The sequence below is a fragment of the Rhea pennata genome, chromosome 28, assembly GCF_028389875.1.
Source record: "Rhea pennata isolate bPtePen1 chromosome 28, bPtePen1.pri, whole genome shotgun sequence".
NCBI classification, from domain to species: Eukaryota; Metazoa; Chordata; class Aves; order Rheiformes; family Rheidae; genus Rhea; species Rhea pennata.
This window is the reverse complement of record NC_084690.1, coordinates 2612689-2631989: the sequence shown is the minus strand read 5'-3', so window position 1 is coordinate 2631989 and position 19301 is coordinate 2612689. Positions and strand designations below refer to the sequence as shown.

Here is a 19301-nt window from a genome sequence, read left to right as displayed (position 1 = left end):
GGGATAAATACAGTCACCGTTACCTTTGTGCTGCTACGTTTGCATCCACAACCCCAACGTTTCTGACCCAGGACCTGACGGAATCCATTTCAGAACCTAGAGATTTATCTTTCAGAACTGGTCCTCTTCCTAAAGTATCTTGAATCCCAAACATTTAAAAAGTCTATTCCAACTAGCAACAGTTTCCTTTTGGGGGGGGAGGGAGAACAAAAGGAAAAAAAAAACGCAGCCTTTGCAATTGACACACACAAATCCCAAGAAAGTGGAAAAGTTCAGCTTTAAACCAACTTCTTCTGTTTTTTTTTAATTCTATATGTTTTAATGCCTTCAAATAGGAAAAAAAGTTTTTCCTCTTGCAAAGTAAAAGTTATGCTGATTCAGTCTTGCCTGGTATCATCATCCTTCAAACGCAGGAGAGGAAACTGCATCCAGAAACTGATCGCTGTTAACAAGGTTCACCTGTTTCTCAAAAGACACAGGAAGAAGGATTGATTGCTGCCTAATCCAGAAAAAAAAAACAATCGGGATATACTGTGAAAGAAAGGAAGAAATAGAACTAAAGAGAGTCTGGTTACACGCGACGCCTGGGAAGAGCCGATACTTCCCCCAACTAGTCACCATGAATGGGTTACAGCGATGGGAGAAAACCTACGAGGAGGAGGGAGGGGCCTGCGTCCATATAAGGGGTTCTATTTGCATAGTCTCGCCCCATTGGCGGGCTGCGGGCGATTCTGAAGCCGGTGAGCACGAGCCCGAGCTCCCGGCTGCGAGCCCTCGCCCCCGCGGAAGGAGGCGGCGAGGCCGGCAGCGAGCTGGCTTTGCTGCGGGGGAGCAGCGAGGGACCGACCTCCTTTCCTTGCGGGGGCTTCTCCTAGGTTCAGCAGGAGCCCTGCCACGTTAACTTTTAATTTAATTTCATATTCTATCAGCCTGATGCCAAACTTCCCTGACGCACCACGATTAAACTGTGCTAAAAGCAGCAGCCTGTCCCACACTTTAATAATAAAGCAATCGCACAGGTAGTTGGCTGATTTTTTTTCAAGCGCGATATTTAAAAACAAATGCGCTCAAGGGAAACGAAGCAGGTCTTGGTAGGGATCTCTACAGGCGTTTTGTTTGCAGAGGCTGCCTGCGTGAGCAAAAGCGAGGGAAAGATTTTAACACGTAATAAAGACCCAAAACTTCTCACTGTACGCGGGCTATCAGGTCTATCCCAGAAACTTTTTCATAACATCTTAGGTAGGCAAAAGTCGTGTAAAGCACTGAAGGAAATCAGAGCTCTTCCCATCCCAGCCGGCTGCAAACCAAGACGATACCTGTGTGGGTTGTTCCCTCCCCCTACCCCCCCCCCCCAAAGCACTCTGCCTTGGTGATATTTTCCTTCTGTCCTTTTGTATTCTGATCTGTGTATAGATCAGCCTCTGAAATCTATATAACACCAACGCGAAAACAGATTTCAAGACAATGAATGCAAATCTGTGCTCAGAGACCATCTGCCAGATGAGGGAATCAGATGTTCGCTAGTTAAAGGGACAGCGCAAGGATTTCCTTAACTCATTATGTATAGCTCCTCTCTTTAACCTACTCTATTTTTTAAGGGGTAAGAAATAGGTTTAGTCTGAAAAGGAAACTAACTCCTTCTATCCACGTTTAGTTGTATTTCAAAGCAAGATTTTGTATTAAATGCCAGATAATTTCCATAGAGTTTTATGTATTTGTATTTCTTTAAAAAATATTAAAAATAAAATCTTCCCATAAGACTTTCAGAAAAATGTATCCTTAATTCAGGCACGATTGAGGGCAAAGCCAGAACTTTGAATTATTCTGTCTACATAAACGACAGACATGGCATTAGATGAACTAATACATCTCACACGATCTCTGCTCAAAGATATTTACCATATTTCCCCCCCCCATTGATAAATATGCAGTGAGTGATTTTGTCAGGTTAGCCAAAGGCGAGGCTGGCATTATTTTAAAGAAAAGCAACGGCAGTTTGATGGTGTTACAGAGTTGAGGACAATCCCTTAACATACATTCTTCGCATCTTTGAGATGCAATTTCTCAATTTAAGAACAAGGTTAAATATTCAAAACAAAACGTACGAGAAAAAAAATATACGACATAAATGTCTAGACGATGGTAAGGCTCATTACAGGAACAACACGGTGATTTTCTTGACTGTTTCACAACAGGCGTGGGTATATTTCCTTGAATAAGGTGGTCGTTCTTCGTACCAGGATCATTTCTGGCGGTGCCACCCTGATCGTTTCTGCATTTATTTTTAAACCCGGGGCAGGCGAGAAGGGGGAGATTCCCACTTGATCTAACCTTGGCTGATGCATTCATAAGGAGGGGAAAAACAAGAAAAAAAAAACAAAAGAAAAAAGGTTTCCTAGTAAGCGAAGTCCTTTAGTCCTAGTGATAACGCCAGTTCCGTCCCTGGAAGGCGTTAAGGGGAGCCCGGTAGGATTCACCCCAGACGCTTATCCAGCCCCGGGCTGGCGGTTTAGGAGAGCTCCGCGCGCGGGCGGCGGGACGGTGCCAGCCGCAGGGACAACGGGGACCCGCGGGCCGCGGCGAGCGCCGCCCGTGGGGACCGCGGGCGGCCCGGAGGGCAGCGCCGGCGGCCCAGGCACACGCGCCCTTTTCGCCCCCAACAGCTGCCGCCACGATTTTGCGCTTCAGGGACAAACGAAAGGAGCTTTCTCCGGCTGCCCCGGCGGGGCGCCCGCCCCGTGCCGGGCCCGCGGCGGAGAGAGCTGTGTGAGCGCCGGGAAAGCGCTGCGGCGGAGCCGAGCCGAGCCGCGAGCGGCACAGCCCCGAGCCCGGGCGTTTCATCTACCCCGAGGAGAGAGAGCATTTTCAGGAGACTTTCACACACAAAGTTTCTCTTCCTCGCAGCATTTAAGAGGATGGGACTTCTTAAATACTTCCGCGATTATTCACGCCGTATCTAGATTTTTCCATTTCAGGCATTTAGTTTAAATACAGTTCATGAAAAGCCAGTCTCTCAGACTCCTCTGGAGTAATTTCACGTAGTAAAACCAGCATTCGTACTAGTGCAATCGCAGCTCAATTTGGATTTGTACTTTAGAGGCTTCTGCGGTTCGGTTAAGGGAGTCGGTTCCACTGGCCAGTGACAGGTAAATGACCCCAGATAACTCCGAGAAGGATGAGCACGTTTACTTGGGGGGATCAAAAAAAAAAAAAAAAAAAAAAAACCACAAGATGGACGAGGACACCTCGTAAAGAGAAGGAGGAGACCAACAGCGCATATTCTACTTCGTATTTGCACCTAGTTCTAAGTACAATTTAGATACGATAAATAGGAGCTCGCCAAAGACTTGTGGGGGGAGAGGGTTTCCGAAGGGCCAAGCGGCGCTGAGCGCGAGCGCGGCTCGGGAGCGGCAGCCGCGGCGCAGGGCCGGGGCCGGGGCGCGCCGCGGAGCCGCCCCGGGGCGGGGAAGGCGCCGACCCGCTCGGCCCGGTGGCCCCGGCCCGCCCTGCGCCCCCCCCTCCCCCCCGCCGCGCCCGCCTTGCAGTCCTCTGCTTCGCGCCTGGAGCGATTTTCTCCCTCGTACCAAGAATAAGGGGGGGAGAGGGAGAGGAGGGGGAAAGAGAAGCAACTGTTCGGTGCCTGCCGCTCGCCTCCTTCGGAAAAAAAAGAGCTACCGCCCTCAAGGCTGCCACACTCTTCCTCTTGCCGGGGTCACAGCGACAGGTGAGGCAGTTTTGGCACGGTAACCCGAGGTGCTCTTTGTTAGCAGTTTTTAACAACGTCGTTTCATGAAAAGTTAACTTCAATATACGTATATGTTTCTTCTTGCTGAGGATTTCTAAAATGTATCGAGAGGTGAAAGTTAACATCTAGGTACTTTACACGCATGACCTTAAAAACGCTATTGCTTCCTCTAACGTTTAAGGCGAGAATTTAGGATTAATTTAACTTTCCTATTCAAAGACGACACCTAGGAGAAAGCATTTCAGTCTTGTTCCTAATCATTCGTGAGAATTCACAATCCTTCAGGTGTCTCAAGGGAGTGATTCACAAGTTAAAATTATCCATGTCAGAACGGAGAATAACTGATCTTTCTCTCTCTATCCAATAATGTGAAAGTTTCATTTCACACCTACGCCAGAAAATAAGTGTTCCTATTATAAGCAGCTTAAAGTTTTAAGGCGTTTACAATGCAAATGATTTACGTTCAAGCATCCATCAATCACATTTTGGAAACATAACGGTATCTATCAAACAAAGAGCTCCCCGAAAATAACTCTCAATAGCCCAACAAAAGCATGGAGTAAACAAAATATTTACTTGCATGGCATACCCTGCGGCAGAAAAGGGGCTACAAGAAACAGAAACAGGTTGTCTTCTGAATTCGTGTAATGAGAAGTGCATGAGGGGGGGCAGTCAAAGCGTTATACATAGATCTGGATAAAAAGCTACTCTGACCAATATAAGACTGTGTTCCTGATTTAGAAGACCCTCGATTTAACTGAAATCAAAACATACGTAGTTCAAAGAAAAGTTTCTTAAAGACATTGCTTTAAACACTTTGTTTAAAGCAATTCGGGTGCATGCAACTAACAACCATGAAAGCAAATCAAGCTCTTAATTGTAAAGTGCGAAACAAGCACATACCTAAATGCTTTTGTGTACATTTATTACAAGCCCAGTTTCATATAATTAATATAAGAATCCTTTCTGAAGAAAACTTCTCGATTTGATAGCTGAAAAAAGATGCCTCCAAGTATAAAATAATTGATTTCCCTTTTCCCTACAACATTAGGAAATAACCAGAAATGTGGCTGTACAGCTGTAGAATCCTGAGCTCTACCTGGTCTCTCCGTCCCTTCCCTCTCGCATCATGAAGACTGCGCGTCCTGGAGGCAGCTCTCCGCTCTGCCCAGCGCCTGTACAACATGCACGTTTCAGAGGTTCCGCTGATGGGTTAGAAGTGGTGGACAAAGGAACGCTCTGAGACTCACCAATGCAGAAGTAAACATTTAATAACTTCTCCACCTTATCCTTCCCCAAAGAGAAAATATTGCAGCCATCAGATAGTCTTTCAAGTTTTCCATTCATTCCAATAAGTAGATTTTTTTCACTAAAACAGAAAAACACATCTGCTACATTTTATATCCATTTTTTTAAAAGGATACTTTTACTGTTTTTTGCCTAGCATGATTTTTGGAACATGTTAGCAAATAATATTTTACCATCGGGAGTGTATACTCCATTTTATTTTATAATGCAGATTAGAGAAATCTCAGTGCTTAATTTTTTTTTTAAACCACATGGAGGTTTGAAGCAAGCACATATAGAAAAGATATTTTAAGTGGGTGTATATTTGTGCTGGGATCTTCTCGTTTTCCAGTTTATGGAAAACAGTCAACATCACTTTTTCAATGTTTTCATATAAAGACTTTCTTAAATATTCTTCATCAGGAAACTTCAGGTTATTGGTTTTTCTAACTCCCCCAGAGGTTGTACATACTTATGATCCAGCTTCAGGTGTCAAAAACTGCCTCCACAACCAACTGGCAAAATGTAGATATACATTAATGAAGAATGAAATTAATTCTATTCCTTGGTATAAACCAAATAAAAAGTCATGCCCGACCTACAAACATTCTAATACTGGTGCTTGATCTATATTAGTCACTAGAGTGATCTTACAAGAATTACTTAACAATATATGTGTTTAAGCCCATACTTAAGCTTCTGCACAAGGGCCTCATTTTTATTTCTTGATTCAATTTGATGCAGCTCTGTTTTAAACAGGTATCTACCTTTAATTACATGAATAGTCACTCTGAAGTGATGCCAAGAGAATATTTTGCCTGCTTAAAAAATATGAAATCTTAAGGATCTACCTGGAAAGAGACTTTAAGGATTTTAAAATATAAGAATTGTGAACTCTTTCATATTTTAGTTCCTCCTCATAAGTAGCACAGTCCAACACTTAAATTTGAAAGCTCTAAGTAGTGACACAAACCCACTTCTACATAACTAAGTAATATTGGTAGTGTGAATGTGCAAGTCTCATTACTTACAAATTTGATAGCTTTGCCCGTGAATGTCAGAAGAAAGGGACAGGGAGAAAGAAGCTCATATCCATTGTACATCTTGTTGCACTGTTTTGGTCAGCCCAAAGAACAGCCCCCAGCTAAGGTGAGCTACCTAGAAAAGCATCGGTTCCCAAAGTTCAGTCATTTTCCAGGGGGTGGGTGTGTAAATCAGAGACTTTTTAAAGAAAAGACATTTGTTTCCTAAGGGGAAAGTATACTGATTTTCATACTTGCATAACTCAAATAAGTGAGTAAAAAGACACACCTCAAACTTTCCAACAACCTTTCACTGTTAGGATAAATCCAGAAAACACACACACACACACACAAATAAAGAAAATTATGGGGTTTGGCTCCAAGCCCGGTACATTGTTGGAAACATTTTGACTTCAACAGGGTTTGGATCAGACCAGTCTTAAGTTATTGAGGGGTCATCATGAGCTCAATTCTAACATTTGGTTTTCTTATTTTTAGAGGCATTTATATCTTAATTTCAGTGTTTGTAAAGCACTCAAGGTACTAGAGAGAAACTTACCTAAGCTATAGAGCATTACTCTTTGATAGACTTAGAGTCTGAGGCACAAGAGTCACACAGTACACAAGAAACAAGACTTCAGTATTTTCCATTATACACAAGGCCATCTTTCCTCTGTTGAACCATTTTCCTTTTTCAACTATGCAAGTCTGTGGCAACTAAAAGACTAAACAGGTCATGTGGCATGCATGCACTAAGACCCTTGGCTGTTACGAGCTCAGGGAAGACCGGGTAGGGTGGTTTATTCTGCTCAGGGATGTGAATCTGTTACTGATGCAGACTATTTTCAATCTAGAGTTAGAGAAGTTAGCACAAACTAATTCTGAGAGTGATATTGAGCTCCATGATTTAAGAACTAAAATGGGTTATATTATTAGGGGCTCCAACTGCAGGCTCCATCAAGGAGGAATTAGCTTTGATCATTCTGTATTATCACTGAAACTCACTTATGAAGATCCTGAATCTCTGACTAGAGTTTATCGGTGCTACCATAACACAAATTACTAGGATTATCTCTCATAGGTTGGTCAATAATCAAAATATCTGCCTCCTGCAACACCTCCTGTACCTTCTTTTAAAAGGTCTGGTAGCAGAAGCTGAAGTATAATAGAAAAGATATACAAGAAGTTTAATCTAATCTGACTATTGCTGTGTTTTTTCCATAAGGCAAGAAATAAGAATTTAAAACTCAGTATATCATAATTAGAGCTTTACAACCTTAGAGAGAGTTCTAATCTTCGCTGAAGTATATAAAATAATCTGAGGAAAATTACAGGGTTTTTTGGACATAGTGAAATTGAACTATTAACACACCTATTTCATGAAGGCAAATGAACTTCTACCTCAGTAAAAGATACTTCAAAAGGAACCAGGAAAATTACACGAACAGATTCTGATCCTGCCAACATTTGCATGTGTCACGTACTACAGTCAGTGAAGCTGGTGGTGCCAGCTGCTCCCAACAGATCTTTACCAGGTCAGGATCCCACATCCTATAAAATTCTGATCACCTAACTCCTGGAGGCTTTTGTTTTTGAGAGTTTATTTTAAGCCATTAGAATCTAGTTTAGCCTAAACATTATTTTCTGAGAGGGGAGAAATCTATCCAGCATTTTATCTTACCATTTGTTTCTTTCATCACTGATTTTAAGTATTCATTAGTAGTGTAAAAATGTAGATACTCTGAGATTTACACATAACTAAATGGCTCTGCTACTTAAAAAGTTAAGATTAGTCTGGTTGGATGGCATCACGCTTCCATCATCAGTATTAGATAGGGGAAAGTAGTATCTTTTACTAAATTATCCAATCCTATTCCAGTGTTTCCATTAGAGAGCATTACTACTAAATATATATGGGGGGGGGGGGGGGGAGTTGTACCTCCTCCCCACCCCCCAAGCTCAACTAACTACCATAATAAGAAGAAAATACCAGTTTGTTAGCTTCACACTTCTGACTGGTACTGCCTAATTAGTATGTTACACAGTTGGTCTGCATACACCACTCTAGATGCAGCTCCTGCACATACATTTTCAATAACCAGATTAGGAGCAGCAAAGCTGAAATCAGAGGATGGAGAAAAAGTCTGTAAGCACATTTATAAGATGATGAGCTCAAAGCTGATGTTGTGCTTGGGCAAGCACATGAAATCTCTTACACAATAATAAAAAAAATCAAAATATTAGCATACAGTATGAGAAGAGGATCTCTTTCTTGACACCTTAGGGTTCAAGTTAATTTAGTTTTTTTAAGAATTAAGTTAAAGGCATCAAATTAGAACTAGCTGATAACACAGATAAGTAAAGATTCAAGTTGGATCCCACTCTGATGAAAAATTATTAGCACAAGGCAAAGAGGCACCTTTACGATGCCCAGTCAGAGCCTCGCTATGCAGTGGGTAGCTTCCCTCACTGTAACATTTATTGTAAATCGTGAGCCATTCTACAGTGTAGCAGCAGCTACAGGAAGCTATGACGTGAGCTCAGATATGTTTCTCCTTCCTTATTTTATTCTTCTACCTATATAAGAAACACTAAGAACTACCATATGAGCTGTGATTCATTAGAAGATGCCTCTATTTGGGACTGTCCTTTCATAACAGGCAGTACTACTATATGTATTCATTATGCTCCAGTTGAATAATAATACATGGTGGGTGAAGGAGGGAGGATGAGAACCAGTTTTCTCTGTGCTTTTTCTCCTGTTTTTCTAATACTTAGCTACTTGCCAAAGACATAAAATAAGCCTTTGATAACTCTGAATGCCCAAGACTTCAGTGAAAACAAAATGGATAAGCGGAGTCAGGGGGTTTCAGAGGGATACCCTGTGCAGATGCAGATTTCTGTGGTCCACACGTGTTCTTTGGCTTTAGGGAAGGAAAACACCCTATGTTATTTTCAAGTGCATGTGTTCAGAGCATCTGAACGGTAGAACATGTTGAAGCATATGGCATGTAATTTCCTTCCTTTCCTCCATTCACAATCTGCAGCAAATCAGCAAGATAAGTTCCAGCAAGAACAATCTCCAGCTTTCATATGAATTTGTTTTCATACCCATATCCTTCTAGGTGGCCTATTCAAGAATCATCTAGATACAAATTAAAATTAGTAAAGCGTAAGCTATTATCCCTATGGATGGATCAAACATTTTGCTCAAAGTGAGTACCTCTATATATCTTTAAGATTTTCCGATTGCTTGCTTCTTCCACTGATACCCATGTGGAAAGTACAAACAGTTCAGGATGATGCTACCAACTTGTTCTGTGCTTGCAAACTACCTAGTATAAGGAGGCCCTAAACCAGATGAACTAAAGTGCCTTCCCTGCACTGCTTACATTCCAAATATAGAAGGGAGACAAAGAGGGAGAGAAGACAAAAATTGGGGTAGAGAGGAAAGCCAGGTCGAGAAAATGTAACTTCAACTCAGGACATTTAAGACCACATAGCACAGCTTTTAAGTAATCAAAGAACAGCCACTCTCCTTTAAAGATCTGGCATCTATTTTCCTCTTCACTATAGTCCCCTGTCTGGCTGAAGCAGTCCCCAATTACCCTGTGGGACAGAGAAAAAAAAATATTAAGCTGCAGAAGTCACAGCATTGTCAAAGATTTCCTCACATCAGCCTCAGCCTGTACCTAACTCAGCTCTTAGGAAAGGAGGTGATAGCTTGCAGGGTTGTACCATAATGGCTACAGATTTGAGACCCTCCTGAAGCTATGGCACACAGCAGTCAGGGCTCCTGCTGAAGATAACAGAATCTTCCGTTGAGGTCATGCTGCTGCTCTTTTGCACCAAGCTGTGTGCAGGCACCCTTACCCCCAGGACTTGCTGGACTGAGCAACACTTCCTTGACTGTGTGCAGAGACCTGGGCAAGTGGAAGGGCAACTAGAACACATGCTCTATGGAACACTAAACTGCAAAGCAGCACAGCGTGTACAACCTCCATAGGAGGAAAGCATTTTACAAGATGGTTTATGGCATCTTATTTTTCCCCACGTAGAATATGAATAATGTTAATGGCAACAGAGTCTACATGCAATAAAAGGCCTTTGCAGGTATCAAACAGCTTCAAACTTTGTTTTGGCTCTTTGCCAGCTGCTATAAGCAGCCAGCACTTCCTATTTAAGGCTAGGACCAATGTCAACTAAGTAACCACATGGTCCTACTGGCTTCCAGTAAGAAAGCAGATAGAAAATATATCTCATCCTCTCAAGTTTTCACATGATCTTTTAAATCAAAATACAATGTGTTCCACATACACCTGGCATTGAGTTTAATTATATTTCTACTGCATAAGAAGTTCTAATATGCAACTGCCAAAGCTCAAAACAAGGACACATGTTGGGAATCTGGACATCAAAATCATTACCAGTATTATCCCTTGTCCAAACAGCATTTAAAGGCCCAAACCAAGAATCCAGGGCTTCACTGTGGTATGCAGTTGATAGCTATTTTTAAAACAATCCTGAAGAATTTTGCAATAAATGTTTGCAAAATGAATTGAGAAAATAAGAAAAAAAAATGTGTCATTATTCTTGTGTAACTTGCAGCTTAAGAAGATTTGTGCAGTTGTTAAGGATACACATTTCAGATGCATATTTCCACCATCTCCACTGCTACTCAGTTTTGTACCAGACAGGATAAGCAGCATAAAACCCTACCAATTAGTCACAATACTTTCTACAAATGAATAAGCTGTCTTTATTAAGACTTCCCATTTCACATCTCCAAATTATAATAGCAAGAAACAGATTTTCTTCAGTGTTTAGTCCAATTAGAGTGAGTGCTTATGGAAGGACTGGCTCAGATATTTTTTGTTTTTCCCTCATATTTTAATTTTTCGTTTTCTTGATTTTCTTCTGTGCAGCGCTGACTACTGCAAACTAGTTTCCATGAAAGTACAACACAGTGAGAGTCAAATTGGATGTTTCTTCATTATTCAAATGCAAGAAGTTGACAAAATCCATTATAACGAATACTCAACTATAACAAACGCTTATCCAGCTCCTCTATGTTCGTTAGGATAGTTAGCCTGCACATCTAATGCCTTCAGTCAAAGCATCAAGAAGTACTACAAGGCAGGGGGGAGGTGATCTCCCCACAAACACCCCCTTCAGTACACCTGCATTAAGTAAGCGCTTTGTATTATTCCTATTCACTGATAGAGAAAGTAAGAGCACATGAAAGTCAAAGTTGCAACAGGTCAGCTGCAAAGATGGGATTAGATCTCAGGATCTCCCAGATTCTGGGACAATGGTATCCATGAATATGTGAAAGTATTTCCCCAAGGCTCAATTATTGGCACAGTTGCCACATACCCTGCAAAACAATAACATTTAAAAAGTAAACCTGCAACAGCCAAGACACAAACATCTGTTTTAAGGAGCATTGTGGGCTGGGAACAAAACAACCTTTGCCTTTCCACCAAGAATTGGCTTAATGCACCAAATACACTCATTTTTATCTACAGTATTATCTAAAGACAACTTGAATTTGAAACACAAAAGCTTTAACCTATATACTGTATGCATGAGCATATGTACATTTATAATGTATATAAAATTATACACATTTTGCTTGCCACTAGAGGTAAGACTTAAAATAGAAAGTGTTATTATAGAGTTCTACAATATTATTCAACAGTTGGAAATTTTCCACTTCCACACATTTTAAAATGGGGAATATAGTTTACAAGCCTTAATATTTAACAGAACTGCTGTTTTACACCTGGTCTTATTATTTTATAAGATAGGAACCAGATATTTGATCATCTGACATGTTTCAACATCTGCACCGATTTCCTTTCCCCTAGTGTCTTAGATACATTTGTTGTTCATAATTACAGCAGATACAGAATTAGGGACTGGACCAGCTGTGAAAGTTTCACCATCAGTTTCGGTGATAGTCAAGCTGCTCTTGGACATCTGCTCATTGACTTCACATCACACACCAGTCTTGTGCTTTCTGTCACAGTGGAATGCCAGACATAAGACCAAGTCTCTCTTGTATAAGGTGCTACACAGTAAAAAAAAAAAAAAAAATCAAGCCTATGTTTCCAAGAATCCATAATCTACATGCAAGACAAACACACACCAGTTAGAGGAGATAAAAAGGTACGTTCTCATAGGCTAAATGAGAAAGCAACATTTATTTAAAAGCAGGAGTACTTATTGATCATTCAGTTGACAGATACCAACCATAAAACATAAAATCTTATTTTTAAACTCTTTAAATTAGGACAATGTGGTTCAAAGATCCTCATAAACACAAAGTAGATAAGCTTCCTGAAGACGACACAGGGCAGAATTACCTTTTGAGCTAAAAAATATCTTTTTTCCTTTCAGATAGAGATTAGTGGTCTTATTTCAAAGTTCCAAAATCTGAAGTTTGGCAGGCAACTTTCTCCTCAGACACTGATAGATGATCTAGATGCAAGAATGTGTGTAGGGAGGGGGTGAGTGGAACTAAACCTACATCACTGTCAGGGTAAAGGTGATGGCAAACAGGCTGATAAAACAGCACTTCTGATACCATTGGAGAAAGCCCCTAAGAAGCAATAGAAAGATCTTGCAGAGAGGGAGGACAGACTGAAGCATACAAGAAAGTGGCAGTGTAGTTGAACTGATGACCCAAGATGATCCTGCTAGTAGCACTTTCAATAGGCCTGGAGAGATTGCATGGTAGCTGTCATCAAGCCCACAGAAGCAGGAGATTCCAGTCCTACAGCAATAGCCTTAACAGTTTGGGTAGACAGACAAAAGCCAGATCTTTAAAATACTATTGAAGTGAGAGTAGCACAGCTCAACTGCAGTACTAATCAACAGGTCAAAGAACAGGGCCCAGTAGTATCTCAGTATGGATTGCCCATCAGTGAGCATCACCAATAAACTCCTTTCATTTAATTATTGTTAGTGAACTATACAAATGATGAGTTGAGTGATAGATGCTAGTGTTACGTATCTTAAATTTGGAAAGATTACAAGAGTACTCTATATACTCAAGTAATTAACATCCTGTCGGTTCTTAGGTTCTACATGTACATGCTAAGAGCTATGCCTGAAGAGGCTACGCTGTATACAAGATAAGTTTAGAAGAACTATTATATCCTCAATTCACAGATTGGAAACAGAGGTCCGCAGAGATTAAATTGCTTGCCAGAAATCATACATGAACCCGAGAACTGAACCCTACTCCCCAAATTCCCAGAGCTGTTCTCCTGAGCACATCCATATTTGTAATATTCTTACAGGACAGATAAATGGTATTCAAACTGCTTAATAACTAGGATTCTGTGATTGGGGGAAGTAGGAGAAAAAGCACTCTAAATAAAAACAGTGATGCCCCTTCCTTCAAAATAGGTATTTTACACTCCTGATTAGCTATGTGACAAATTAAAACATTAAACTTTTGTTTTCCTTTCCAAAAACAAAACTAGCTAGCACATAGGATAAACTCAGAACAAAGTCAAGGTATTGCATGTACCGTTTACCTGTGTAATGCCACCACCTTGTGGTCTGTACAGTCACAACATTACTGGAATCTTAATTTCTCCAGCAGTAAATTATCCTAATGCCCCTTTGCTATTTTCTTTCAAAAGAACTTTGCTTAGAGTTAATCCTTGAACAGACTGAATGGCTTTGCTTGCCTAGTATGTCCTCATGGAATTTAACAACACATTATTATCTACTTGTTATTACAAAGTTGAGGCCCATTCTTAATGGTTAATAAGGTAGTGAAATGCTCAATGAATATTACACCTCCTATTCATATATCCTGAAAAAAAAGTCTTCATAGCAGTGTTATTCTGGTAAATACGCTTTTTCTGTCTCCTGAATCACATCATACTTGAAAAGACTTTTCTCTATAGTTTTCTCTCTTTCCTGCTGCATCTTAAGTTTCATGCCTAGAAAATGGAAAGTTGCAAGATTAAGTAGTGCATATATTTGCTCCTCAAATAACATTTCATAGAAGAAGCTTTAGTTTGCTCAGTCTCTATGTTCAAAGCAGAGATACTACATTATTTTCTCTCCCATTATGCTCTTTGTCTGGCATTACTGAGGAACAACATGGTCTTTTGTTCAAGAGAGTTGAATGTTTCCTGCCATATCACACTGACAGATACAGAAGATAATTTCTGCGCACATATCCTGTGGAATTGCTTTAATGCAAGAGGTATAGGGTCAGATAATTGGCACCAAAAAGAAAAAAATCCTCCACAAACTGAAAACACTGCAACTCCCAGCTTGTTTCATAATTGTTGCAGAACTCTGGTGCCATCAAGAGTTAGTCAATCACTACTAGAGCACAGGAAGCATTTGGCTAGCTGCCAGCCTGGAAAGCAACTGGCAAGTTACCATCTCCCTTGCCCACCAACACCTGCAAGAAAGATGTGACATTCTAATAGTAGCTTCTCTGCAAAATTTAAGGCACATCTTTTGTCAGTAAGATCATGAGCCTGCTGCCTGTTTCAAGTATTATCTAATTTAGAAGAGCAGTTTCTCTAGAGGACAAAGATGTCAGGACCAGCAGTTACATGCTTTGCAACATACCTGAAAATTTAGCAGGTTAGATGGACTGCTTTTATCCCAGTATAGAAGTGCTGTAGGTCAATGGGGGCAACCTTGCCAGTCACTGGAGCAGGATTCCAATTTCATGGCACTAATAGGGAACTTGGTTGACACATAGATGACCTCAACCAAATCTAAATTCCATAGTGTTCACTGCATAAAAAAAAGACTTTCCTCCACACTGAACCTCTTTGCCCCTCCAAACACAAATGGCAGTGGAAGCTTGAAGTTATGCTATATAGAGAAGAAAAATGAGGCACTAATCACCCAAAGCACTTCCAGGTGAGGTAGAATTATCTTCTAGATTAGATCCAACTCATAGGCTGTTAAGCAGACCACACTGTTAACAGCTTTGAGCAAGAAATGGAGGATCAGTCCCAGGCTTTGATACTGAGTTATTCTGCAGCTTAAAACACATCTGCCTCTATTTCCTCATCTACTAAATGGGCAATACGTGCATGCGACTGAGGATCTGCAAATGATGGGAAAAACAAACAAAAGCAGATAATGATGTCAAAATTCTCACGTCTCACCATAGTGGAGAGAAGTGAGTGTATATATACAAAAACACATTCTACTCCGACAAGAAAGAGTTACCTGAAACTTCCATAAAGAAATAAAAATACTAGGGATATCTGCTACTGATATAATCGAGGCATCCTGAATGATGCAAGTCTGGACTGCTTTCCAGAACACTATCACACAAGCATTTAGAGCAATTCTTCCTGTGGTGACCAACACAAGACTGGTTCAGGGTAACATTAAAGCCAAAAATAAACCTTCCAAGAATAGATCTTGAGGAGGATACAGCAGACTGTCAGAGTCAGAATTATAGCCTCCACTTCACTACAACTTCTTGATGCAAGGCATGCTACTCACTGACTTCATTCCTGTTTTACCAATTAATTTTGCAGCTCCAGAGCTTGGTTTAGCTCACCATTTCCAGGTAGTCAGGGACCTTAGAGTTTGATATCTTGTTGCACTAATTCCAAAATATCAGAAAACTACCATATTATCATCTTCTTTGACCTTTTTGCTTCTTTTAGGGCCATATGTGGTAGCTACAGAAGTCTGCTGGTGAAGTTACAGAGGCTACAACACTCCAAGGGGAGGAATGACTGGCATTTATTACAGAGTCAGTCAGTTTAGAACAGCTTTTTTTCCTCCAAAGCACATTAAGAAAAATAGGACTTCTGCACTAGCAATATCTGCTTAGTGAATGATTAAGAACAGTTATGGAGTCGTCCCAGTCAATATTTTCACCCAGCTAAGCTCCAAGGTCCAATTTCTATAGGCATTTGAGCACCCAATTCCCTTGAGGTCCTGTGAAGACTTATAGCCTATAAGGTCTTTTTCCCCCAAAGCCTACTAACGTTTGCTACATTCATCCACTACATTTTATCTCTTAATCTAAATTATAAACACTGTAGTCTCTTTACAGCATTCACAGCACATTTCACACACAGAGTCTTTATTGTCAATATGCATTTCTGCAATTATTAGCAAAAATAATTGTTTTCCCAAATAAAAGCATTAAGTGTTTAATTTGAAGTGTGTTTCTTTTGCCAGTATTGTAAGTATTTGACAGAAGTGGGAGTTGCAGAAGGAAATATTTTAAAGAATGCAACACAGGTAACTACATATGTACTACATATTTTATGATAAACCTACATTTTTAATATTTGAGCCTATTCAAAAGCCCAGAAAAAGAAATCACAACACGCATAATATGTATTTGAGGACTTTGTGATAAGAATGATAACAACAAGCTGCCCAAGCCTCCAATTATCTAGGAAATTCATCAAATAAGTACCAATCTCCCAGAAACCCAGGTGCACAGAAGTATTGCCTCAGACTCCATCAAGTACAAAAACCAGTACATTAATTCAGATGACAGTCTCTCTGAAGATTCCTGCCCTCTACTATTTTTTCACACAATGCAGCTAAACAAAGTGCATAACCCTTGAGCTAAAAAAACTGTCTCAGCATATGTTTTCATAGCCAATAATTACTAGACTGGTTACGTGAAAAAAAAAATCAATGAGGTGGGTAAGGCTGTGCATGTGTGAGCTGTGTAATTCTCATTGCAATTTAACATTGCAGTCATTCATTGAGACTGAAGCCTGGTTTTGTGAACTATTACACAAATGCATCATTTTTCTCCCAGTGGAAAAATCTCATAGCATCAATGTATTACCCCACAGAGGCTTTGAGATTGCTGCCTCTATTTTGTTGGAAGAGAAGACATCCCTAAGTATGAGTTGCTTCCCCTGGACCTGTCCTGGGGCCAGAGTTGACAGGGAATATAGTAAAGACAAAAGAGTTCAGTGGGGTTTTTTGCTTGTTTGTTTGCTTTTTAAGAGAGTCTTACCAGTGCCCAAGATATCAGGTCAGTGCAGATGCTTGGGAATTAGCACAAAGTTCTGTGACAAACAGTAGGATCGTAAGATTTGCATACTACAGAATAAAGCCTGGGCCTCAGCACACAGCTGTACACCACATCGTCAATGAGATGTGCTCAGCATGTGTTCCACATCTACCACTTATGTTTGATGTGGAGCAGCACATGCTGCTACTGCTTCTGATTACAGAATCTCTTTCTTTGTCTCAAGCAGAGGGCACTGCTCTTGATGATCAAGACATTCAGACCTGAACCACCTCCTCTTCAAAAAAAAAAAAAAAATATGCTTTGCTCCATTCCAGAGAGAAACAGAAACATCCCATTCAAAGCTGAAATGCTTTAGTTAGCCTCCAGCCCCTGCAGAGTACAGATTTCCCACTGAAACTGGTCAGACCACCTGACAACACTTGGGAATATCACACACATCCCTCAAGCAGTCCTTGCAGCAAGCATGAAACAAACTTTCTTTTTTCTTTCTTTTTCTTTTTTTTTTTTTTTTTTTTTGCTACCATAAGGCTAAGACTCATCAAGATAGAGATACCTGTGCTCATAGCACCTTTGCTGTTAGAAGGTTCTTTTCCGCACCCTTCAGAAAGGGGCCGATAGCTTCTGACTGAGCAGTAGCATACTTGAAGATGAGCTCAGGTAAGAGCTTGATGCAGAAAAAAATGCATATAATTCATACCAGCACAAAACTAGGTCAATATAACAGCTTATTCTGATTTTCAAATCTAGTTCCATTATACCACAGTGCCAAAGAAACTTCATCAGGAACCAGAACCCTCTTGTGTTTGATGCAGTAAAAGCATAACACAGACATTTCCAACAAAGAAGTTTTACAACTTTGTTACTTTTTGTTTGGACACTTGCAATCAGCTTGACACTATGTTGAAAGCTCAACAAGACATTGCCCATCTTTGTTACCTACTTTCATTATCTTTCAGCTCAGCAGGGCCCTGATTCTTGTCCAAGAGGTCGTGCATAATATAGGATAGCTTTGATTATTATCTTTTTAACTAGGAACTACTTAGTTCGGGTAAGTCTTTAACTTCTTCTAATACAAAGCTAAGAAAGAAAGTAATCACTTTGCAAAGTGAGTTATGCCTTATAATAAAAGGGAGGCATCAGTTATGATAACATTTCTGTATAACACGTTAGACTTCAGAAATACTTATCTTGATAAATAAGTTGCTTAAAATATTTCAATGTGCAAAAATTGGAACATATGGGACAACCACCCTCTTCAAAATACACTTATGAGTCAGACAGAATTAGGTCACAGCCATACTGCAACATACTCAATTAAGGATAGTTCAGTCTCTATTGCTTTTAGGCTGTCTTCCTTAAGGGTTTTAAAAGGTTGGAAATATTTAAGTCTCAATAAAACCCTGTTTTTTGAGGAATGGGGAGAGGAAAGGAGACATATTTTAAAGGATTTATCCAAGTCACCCATAAGCACAGGAATATTACTTACACGTTGTAAGCTCCAGTCCATCCTGCCTGAAGCAGCAACTGAGTATTAGATTTTTAAGACAACACAAAAGCCCACACTGATGATTGTTGAACATTGTCTTAAGAGCACCACTTGCATGCTTGGACCTTTGCTCCTTGCTCAGCTCTTACTACTGGGCAATGCAACAGCAATAACCCCATTAATAGCAGATTGGACTTTCCTGTGTTCCTCCTCAGATTGCCTCCCGTGTTTAAAGCAACAGCACTCCACAGGATGAGCCAGAGAGTAGCCAAAGCACATGCTATTGAGTGCCTAGTTCAGGAAACATTAAACACCTTGCAGCATTAAGGCCACCGTAAATATTCTCCTTCCAATAAAGTCCAAAAAGGTATCATTACATATGCACAGTAACCATTATATACCTCCATTTTCCACTTTTCCCTCTATCATTCACACATGTAGATGGGAAGGCAGGAACGTAAGTGCCAAGATTGCTCACAAAAGCCTGACCATATGTGTGGTGAGGGCATTTGTTTTTTTAAAACAAGAAGTGGATTAAAACAAAAACTTTATGCTCTAGAGTCCACTGTGCCTACCACATTTCCACAAAGCATCCCAAACCCTGTAGCTGTTGTTAAAGGAAAACACAGTACAACTTCACCACCTCAGCGTTTTATTCTCCATGTGCTAACACCTTCTTTCTTGGCATTGGCACAGGAAGAAACACGACCCATGCACACTGCTCAGTCGCAAAACCGTTCCAGCACA

The 19301-nt window shown here is 40.5% G+C and overlaps 1 protein-coding gene across 2 annotated transcripts in view; it reads right to left on the bottom strand.

The window, feature by feature from the left end:
• Nucleotides 1–596, bottom strand: part of EBF2 (EBF transcription factor 2) — a 148040-nt gene extending 147444 nt beyond the window's left edge. For both annotated transcript variants that reach the window (XM_062597065.1, XM_062597067.1), the window contains exon 1: nucleotides 24–596. In XM_062597065.1, coding sequence (XP_062453049.1) covers nucleotides 24–154 — 131 coding nt within the window. In that variant the 5' untranslated portion in view covers nucleotides 155–596. The remainder of the gene's footprint in view (nucleotides 1–23) is intronic.
• Between the last annotated feature and the right edge of the window lie 18705 nt (nucleotides 597–19301).